Source organism: Dryobates pubescens, chromosome 17 (assembly GCF_014839835.1).
Source record: "Dryobates pubescens isolate bDryPub1 chromosome 17, bDryPub1.pri, whole genome shotgun sequence".
NCBI classification, from domain to species: domain Eukaryota; kingdom Metazoa; phylum Chordata; class Aves; order Piciformes; family Picidae; genus Dryobates; species Dryobates pubescens.
Genome location: NC_071628.1, coordinates 6,682,218 through 6,691,645, shown reverse-complemented (window position 1 = coordinate 6,691,645; position 9,428 = coordinate 6,682,218). Strand labels below are relative to the sequence as shown.

Genomic DNA, 9,428 nt, shown 5'->3' with positions numbered 1-9,428 from the left:
GCTTGAACACAGGTTTCACCTCAATATGAGGAGAAACTTCTTTACAATGAGGGTGAGAGAGCATCGGAGCAGGCTGCCCAGAGAGGTTGTGGAGTCTCCTTCTCTGGACACATTCAAAACCCACCTGGATGCATTCCTGTGCAGACTGCCCTAGGTAATCCTGCTTTGGCAGGGAGGTTGGACCCAATGATCTCTGGAGGTACCTTCCAACCTTTAATGCACTGTGATATTGTGAAACTGTATTAGCTAAGAACAAAAAGTGATGCTGGACTCGGTTCATTCATTCTGTTGTATTTTCCAAGAGCTCAGCCAGTCCTTTCCCATGAGCACAGAATGATCAACACACACACACACACACACACACGAGTCTCCAAGCCACTTTTAAACAGCACCTAACTCCAGCATTGCCTGCTGCTGCACTCATGTCTGTACCTGCTTATCTCTAAGACTCTACAGAAGTTGGGTTTTACTCAGCCAGGCTCTCCACTCCTTTGGGATTGTCTTCTCTCATGAAAGACTAGTGGGTTGGTTCTGGTAAACTTGAGAAGTTTCATCTGGCCATTGTGAACATTAAAGCTTTTTGTAATCCCTCAGTGTTTTACTCAGACCCTCCCTGGCTTTGTGCAGAAGGAGCCTGGTGTGGTGGCACAGTAAGAAATGGACCCTGTGTGCCTGTGGCTTTGCAAAGTGGAATGTCACCCATGAAGATTCTCTGTGATGCTGTTTCAATTTCCATATTAAAGACAGGAACCCTATGAATTCATGACATCTATTTTCCACCTCTTTGCACTTCATGCTTGGATGGTTTTGCTGTTTATAAAAATGTGAGGTCCAGAAGAAATTTTTACCATTCTTAGGCCCTATTGTTTTTTTTTACTGGTGTCTAATTAGGTAAGAACACAGACCACAATCTTTTTTCTTGTGGGATGAACTGTAAGTGTCTCTTACTCTTTTTCTACTTGGGCATCTATTTTCACGAAACTTGGGGGAGGGCTTAGTTGTCTTTAACAACTTTACCTTGCTGTGGAACTTGGGGGAAATGAGTATAGACTGAAAAATTCTGTGGGTGGGAGGCAAATGGAGCATGATGATGCATAGGAAAGGCTGTATCACTGTGCTCAGGTTCTTGAATACTTGCCATTTAAATGTTTAGAATGCATGGAAAAAAACTCAAATGATACCTTTTGAAATTCATTCCCATACACCAGGAGCCAATTTTGAGATAAAAAAGGGACCTCAGTTGTGATTTTTTTTTTAGTGAGTGACATTACTGTGCTAGACAGAGTGTGAAGCAAGCCCACCAACCAACCTCCTTTCAGATGAACTTGAAATGTCAAAGCGCCTCATGGCAGCTTGCAAGAGTTTGGGTTTCCATGTTTTGGAAACTACACTGAAACTGACACTGCTCTGCTTTTGAAGAACTGGTTAAATACCCTCTGAAAACCAGTAATGTAGTGAAAATATATTAGATTTCCTGGATTCTGACATCTTTGAAGGTGGAAATGGGAAAAGAGAAGCATTCCACACAACACTGTGGATGCTGTGCGTGGCTCATCCACTGTGATTAATTTTTGCCTGTATTTCTACAACCTTGAGGAGTTAATGAGCTGATGCAATATTACTAATGGAAGGCTTTAATTTCTATGTGTAAAGCAAACATGCCTAAAATTAAAATCTGAACAGAAAAGCCAAGAATCAGAATCCCATCAAACCTCTGCTAGCTGTACTCTGGGATTTTTCTATTCTAGGCCTCTTCACAAAGCTCCTTTCTGATACCTCCTGGCTGTGGGTCAGGTCTGTCATGCATTGAACCATCCCTATTGCCAGGATTTCCTGTAACTATTTCCCAGTAATTCTTATCTTCTTCAGCTTTATGGGAGTCCAGGTAAGTGTGACAAACTACTTCATATTCTTTGCCAAAATAAGACCTGCAAAGTCAAAGAAAAGGGGAAGGGCAGAGGGAATTAATACAATTATATATAAATATATATACACAAACCCAGCAAATCTGCATTGTTGGTGAACTGTTTAAGGCTTTCTCGTGTTTTCATGGTTTATTCAAAGCACTACCATGCACTTGCAAATATCAGACCCTTGCAAGCCACTCAACAGCCTGCCTTGGCTCTAAGGCACAATTTAGGAATGTGAAATTCCAGGGCAATGCCACCTTCCCACACTGATGCCAAAGCAGACCCATCAGTATGAGGCACTGCTACACCAGCTGCTCAGGTTCTCAGTGGCTGGAGAGCAGCCAAACAGAAAGGGACCTGGAGGTACTGATTGACAGCTGGCTGAACATGAGCCAGCAGGGTGCCCAGGTGGTAAAGAAGGCCAATGGCATCCTGGCCTTCATCAGAAATAGTGTGGCCAGCAGGAGCAGGGAAGTCATTGTACCCCGGTACTCAGCACTGGTTAGGCCATACCTTGAGTCCTGTGTCCAGTTCTGGGCCCCTCAATTTAAGAAGGGCATTGAGACTCTTGCACGAGTCCAGAGAAGGCAACGAGGCTGGGGAGAGGTCTCTAGCACAAGCCCTACGAGGAGAGGCTGAGGGAGCTGGGATTGTTTAGCCTGGAGAAGAGGAGGCTCAGGGGAGACCTCATTGCTGTCTACAACTACCTGAAGGGAGGTTGTAGCCAGGTGGGGGCTGGTCTCTTCTCCCAGGCAATCAGCACCAGAACAAGAGGACACAGTCTCAAGCTGTGCCAGGGGAAGTTTAGGCTGGAGGTGAGGAGAACGCTTCTCATAGAGAGAGTTGTTAGCCATTGGAATGTGCTGCCCAGGGAGGTGGTGGAGTCACCATCCCTGGAGGTGCTCAAGAGGGGACTGGATGTGGCACTTGGTGCCATGGTTTAGTAGTCATGAGGTCTTGGGTGACAGGTTGGACTTGATAATCTTTGAGGTCTTTTCCAACCTTATTGATTCTACGATTTTTAACTGAGGAAGGGTCTAGCTACTTAGTAACTGCTTCAGCCTTAGATTTTCAGACCATGCACAAATTCCCAGACAGACGACAAAAGAAGAAAAAATACCACCACTCAGACTGAGCTGAAGTGGCACCCAGCCCAGACACATGAGAAAGCAGGATGTGCACCCTGTGCTCTTTCCCATCTCCTCAGTGTGTCCCTACAGCACCTATCTTTCTCCTTATGATAACTCCTGATGTTGGCACACTATTATGCATGGCCTTACCAGTTAGAAGTTATTACCTTGTCCAGAAGTTCCTTGGAACAGCTAAGTTGCGATTGGTGTGGCAATGAGTAATAATGATTTTAGAGTTTGCCTGGAATGAAAGAGAACCAAGAAGAGGCACTTGGCAGATATTTTGGCACTGGTTTTAATTCTCATTCAAATGAAATGCTCGGTGTAAAGCCTGCATCACTTTGTATCGCTCTGAGACTGCTGTATATTTACAGTGAGATACGATGCAAGAGCTGGAGCACCTCTGTTATCAGGATAGGCTGAGGGAGTTGGGGTTGTTCAGCCTGGAGAAGACTCTAGGTGGACCTTAGAGCTGCCTTACAATACCTGAAGGGGTCCTACAGGAAGGCTGCAGAGGGACTTTTCATGAGGGTGTCTACAGACAGGACAAGGGAGAATGGTTTGAAGCTGAGGGAGAGTAGGTTTAGACTGGATCTGAGGAAGAGGTTCTTCAGTGCAAGGGTGGTGAAACTCTGGGAATAGGCTGCCCAGGGAGGATGTGGCTGCCTCCTGCCTGGGGGTGTTGAAGGCCAGGTTGGATGAGGCCTTGAACAGCTGAGTCTAGCTGAGAGGTGTCCCTGCCCAAGGTGGAGAGGTTGGAGTAGATGATCTCACACTCATTTATCAGGGCTGTGACTGAAGAAAGTTGTCTTTGACAATCCCCTAATTTTGACTGTGTTGATCAGTGAGCTGATTCATGTCCATTCATCACAGTTCAAGCCTGCAGAGGAGCAGCTGTATTTGTGAGACTTTGCTATACAGCCAGCACTGCAGGAAGGTTAGGAGCTTTGTGGAACAGGAAAACACTGGTTGGTGTGTTTACAAAAGATTGGAACCTGCATGTGGAAATGCATCCACTTACCCAGATTCAGGAGTTCTTAATTAATCATAGCTCCTAATACTGGAAATGGAATTCAGTGCTCACAAGTCCTGAAAAGCAGATCCCAAGCACTGCATCCTCACATGACAATGTGGACCTTACAAAAAATTCTGTTGAGTAAAACTGAGCAAACCCACCTAAGAATGACCAGCAGGGCCTAACAGCTACATGCCCTGGCTGAGATTGATCCTTCTCTCTTCCCCCTTCCAAAAATCACAGGTCAGAACGTACATAAATAAGTTCTAAGTGCTCCACCACTGTTTCAATTCAACCTTTGTAACATTCTCTACAGCTCTGATTTCTTACAGGCACTGGAAATCCTTCGTGCTCAAGGCGCAGCTGTGGATCCCAGAAGGCAGCTTGCCAGCAAGTCAGATAGGACATCTCCTCTGTCAGAAACACTTGCTGAAGGTGAGACTTTTTAGCAAATCTCAGAAATGATTTATGGTCACTTGCTAGATATAACTGTAAAGAAAAAAAATAAAATATATGTTAAGAACAGTATAAATACAAACCCACAATTTTTTCTCTCTGCTCCTGAAAATATCCATCTGCCAAGCTGAAGCCACACACAGCAAACCCACAACACAGCTTCTCTACCCTTGATAGGGTCATTCAGCAGCTATTCTGTATGCAGACTGAAGAATCCCAACTTTACACTGACTTTGCATTCCAAAGATTCTCTCTCACCAAAGTGGTGGCTGAGAGGGAAAATGTCTGCAAAGCTGTGGCAATTTCTTTTAAGTGTGTGTGCAACATGGAATGTCTTATTTGCTTCTAACTGGCAGAGGGAAGCAGCACCAACATTTAATAGACCTCTTCTCAGAATGATAGTTTATTACTTTATATACCTACTAGAGACTTATCTTCACAAGAAATGAAATCTTCTCATTTTGGATCTATGTAAAGTAAAACAAAGATTAAAACAAATCATCTTCTAATGGTCAACTCTTTCATGATTCACAAGGTATCTTAAATTTTGGTTTTTTTCCCTTTTCTTCTTCTAACATCTCCTTTATCCAGTCCCTCTGGCTGACAGCCCCCTTGGCCTGCACACCTGATCTCAGGCCACCTGCACAAAGGCCATCAACAGGTATTGTTTCTCTCAATTTGTGAATGATTCTGAATCTGTCCTGGAAAGCTAAGGTGCTGAACCCCTGTACAGCTTTACTCATAGCACAGGATCAGTATGAACTGCCATTGCCATTTGAACTGTATTGCCTTACCATTTGGTCAGAAAAGCCTCCTGTTGTCCCAAGACCAAATTTTTGCCCAAATCTAATAGGCTCCTCCACTGCACCTCCATCCACACTGTTGAGAGTATAAAAAGGGAAGAAAAGGGGGAAAAAAGGAGCCATTAAAATGATCAGCTTTATTATTCTTTGTTGTTTTGATCTGATGTTTTATTAGAATACTAAGTGATATTGGGCCCTGTTTTGTATTCTGCAGCTGAAACATGGCCTGCATTTTACCAAATGATAGTGAACTCAGTTCTTAAGTAAATTGATCTTACTCAAATTCCCTTGTACACTAGCAACCTTCATTGCATGTTTCTCACGAGTAGATACTGCAAGCTGAAAGAGTAACTGAAGTCAACTTACCGGATTAAAACCAACCAAACAAAACCGAAACAACCCAAAAGGTTCCTAAAGGCTCAGACCTTAAAATATGGAAAGTATTTCGGCGCACAGGGTCCACACCCTTGACTGCGCTGACTCCGCCGGGGGGCCGCAGCGGTGCGGCCGAATAAAGGTAGCTGTCATCCAGGGGCACTGCCAGCGCCAGGCTGCCGCACGCCCCGGGGTCACGCTCCACCGGCGCCGCCGGGGCTGGGTTCAGCAGCAGCACGGCGTCTCCGACGTGAACAAATCCGTCCTTGGATACTGACAGCTCTGTCTGAATTCAAACGTACAGAATGATCTCAACCTCATACCAGCTGTATTTCAGCACAGAAGATGCTTATCCCGCAGCGCTCTTAACGCGTAAAGAACACTACGCCGTGGCTATGCCGTTCTGTGTGGAGCCGTGAAGGATTGACGCAATCTTCCTTAAGCAATTACCTTCTGTAAAAGAGTCTCTTGCAGGCTGTTTATTTTCTGCACCAGCAGCTCTCCGCGTTCTCTCTTAAGCATGAAGTCCCTCAGGCGCTCCTGCTTGCAGAGAGAGGGGGCAGACGCGTTACCCGGCGCCCACAACCGCAGCTTCAAACATTCCGGGGAGCTCCGGCAGGCGGAGGGGGGACAAGCGCGACCGCACGGCGCCTATGGACAGCGGGGTACAGCCGTACCTCCTCCAGCTGCGCCTCCTCTCTCCAGTTGCCGATGAGTACCCTGGGCCTGCGGCCGGCCATGGCTGCCAGACGCCGCCGTCGCCATGGCGATCACCTGGCTCGCGATTGGCTAGCGACTGCGGCGGCGGAGCGCAGCCTGCCAATGAGCGGCGGCGAGCGGGGCGGAGCGGGGCGGGCTCTGCCTGAAAGCCGAGGGAGGCAGCGGGGGGCGGCGGTGAGCGGGAGCAGCCCGAGGGGCACAGTGCAGGCGACGTTCAAAGCGCATCATGCAAGAGGCTGCAGCGCCCCGGGCATGCCCGCGGGGTGGGTGTATTGCCAGAACGGGCGGACCGCAGCGAGCCTCTCGAATTAGGGTACCTACCTGCCAGACCGAGATGTAGCAGCAGCAGGCACAAGTGAGACTCTGCACAACCTAACAGCTCCTGGAGCAGCTCCTTCTCTTCGGCTGTGCCCCTTGTCTCCTGCAGACATGTGCTGAGAGGGCAGCATCTCTGCCCCTCTTCACACCTGGCTGAGGAGCCATTGTAGGTAAAAATACTTCTGCAGCTGGTCCAGCTGTATGATGGTACAGCTGCACCAGTGCAAGATGCTGAAATTCTAGATTTGAGTTGAGCTGCAGCTTTAGCGTGGGGCTTTCTTTATAGTCCAGTGGCTTTTCCTCCTCTGTACTGGTCAAGATGTATCAGTTCAATGCCACAACTGATCTCCTGCCATTAACTCTACAGTGTTGCTGCATAATGTCAATTGTAGACTCATAGAATTATTTGTGTTGGAAGAGACCTTAAAGAGCATCAAGTTCCAACTCTCTGCCATGGACAGGGACACCTTCCACTAGACCAGGCTGCTTAAAGCCTCATCCAACCTGGCCTTGAACACTTCCAGGGATAGGACATCCACAACTTTTCTGGATAACCTGTTCCATTGTCTCACCAGCCTCACGGGAAAGAATTTATTCCTTAAATCTAGTCTGAGTGGTTGTATTAGGTGAATGGTTTGGAAACAAATGTTTTTGTTTGTTGTTGTTTTAGTTTTGAAACCTGCTCCACCAAGGCAGGCTCAGTATGCTGTTTGCTTCCCAGACAGATCAAGAGAATGGTTTTCAGAGCTGGTGTAGAACCTTAAACAGACCATTTAATCCCTTTGCAGCTGCAGTGGTACTCTTGCAAGCTTACCGTTGTAAAGTTTCGGTGCTGCACAACTTAAAAGGCTTAACAGAAAATGTTTGCTGTATGGACAGTTGGGCTGCGTGTTATCATTGGCCAGTTTTGACAGCCATTCACACCAAACCTCGTCCTTCTGCCTTGGTTTTCGGAAACCCAGAAGTCGTCGCACAAGTTCCTCAGACCAGCGCAGCTCTTCGGAGCCCCGAGCACAGCCCTGCGGTGCTCCAACAGCACCACCTCGCGGTCAACTCAGCTAAGTGACGCTCGCCTGCGCCTAGCCCTGCCAGAGCCCATCCTGGAATTACCGAAGATGGGGAAGAAACTTTGTTTATCTTGGCCCAGTATCGAAAGGCAAACAAATTGTGCACTAATCAGATGTGCTTTGAAATCCGAAGTGTCTTCAGAAATAAAAAATGGGTGTAATTATTTTCCTGTGTTGGCAGTAACTTCAATTAAGCACTTAAGAGGAGTTCATGCTTTTCACAGAGCTAAGGTGTTGATTAGGCTGACTGGTTAATCACACCCATATGCAAATGATAACGTGGATTTAACACTGCATCACATATTGGAACCTAAACCATTTACTTTTGTTTCTTTCAATGTGCAATGTCTAGGAAGTTTCAAATCTCTTTAGCTTTCTTCTGTTTCAGAATTAAATCAATATCCATTAATAAATCATTGTTATAAAACAATGTATTCTACTCAGCTCTGTTATTAAGAACACATCAACTCTATCTTGCTGTGCATGTAGGTAATATATGGAATTCACTCTAAACCTGCATAGTTTTGTAGCCTTATGCACCATCTGGACTTAGTTACAGATTTTGATGCAATTAGACAGAAAGAAGTCTTTATACACAAACTGTCTAAAGAAATATCTCCCTGCACCTCTTAGTAGGTTTAGAGAATCACAGAATCATTTTGGCTGGAAAAGATCTTTAAGGTCATCAAGTCCAGCCATCATCCTTGTGTGTTGTGCCTGTTCTTGTCACCTGCAAGGCTTTGCTTTTGAATTGCAGTATTCCATGCAAACAAACAAAAAGAGGTTTCTGTGAACGTCTTAGTAAAGGGAACAGCTTTCCTGCAGGACAGGCTACAGGCCTGTTCAACTCTGCTCAGGTTCCTTTTGAGCAGATAAAATCTATATTTACTCCTGACAGTTGGCTGCATTATTGAATGGTGTGTGGGAAAGCTGTAGTTGTGAAAGAACTGGTCTGTGTTTTGTGTACACCCTTTACCTGGGCTTAAAGGTAACTGTGGTTTACTGGAAACATTAGCATTGCCCTTCTCATCTTTAACCCTTTGTTAAATCAAATGACAGGCAGTGTACTTCCAGAGATGACTCCTTTACTGTTCTCTTTTTTTTAGTGAAAGAAAGCAAGGTGCCTGAGAAGATCCAAGATACCAGACAGACCTGGCTGAGCCACGAGTTGATATAAAGGGCTGGTTAGGCTCTTCACTGCCTCAAGATCAGTAGTCAGTGAGATGGAGCCTGGTTAAAACACTTGGCTGCAGAAGTGCACTGGTACCTACTAGTAGTACCAGTGTCATAGTTTGATCACATCTGGCAGAAAGGACAAGCTCTGAATGGGTGTGAACATCAACACTAAGTCCAAGAAAAAGGTATGTCACCTTCACTGAGGGGAAGTGGCAGAGCAGTAAGTTTTTCTGTGATCTCTTCCATTCACGTGTCATCTTATTTCATGGTGAAACACTGGATTTTTCACTCATGTGCCTGCTGCTTGTCAAGGTATGGAACTCTATTCAGACTGAAAAAAAACCCCACACAGATAATGCTTCATCACACGCAGGCTGGATGAGAATATTTTTAATACCTGCATTTAATGGCTTGGGAAAGTATCTCTGTGGGGTTTTTTCCTGATTTCTTCTATTTTA

At 45.8% G+C, this 9,428-nt stretch overlaps 1 protein-coding gene across 1 annotated transcript; it reads right to left on the bottom strand.

The window, feature by feature from the left end:
- Positions 1–1,717: 1,717 nt before the first annotated feature.
- CFAP161 (cilia and flagella associated protein 161) lies at positions 1,718–6,429 on the bottom strand. The gene is given in 7 exon segments (XM_054169202.1): positions 1,718–1,928; positions 3,208–3,281; positions 4,386–4,544; positions 5,306–5,390; positions 5,740–5,975; positions 6,140–6,229; positions 6,367–6,429. Coding segments are annotated over 7 exon segments (918 nt in total).
- Positions 6,430–9,428: the final 2,999 nt, after the last annotated feature.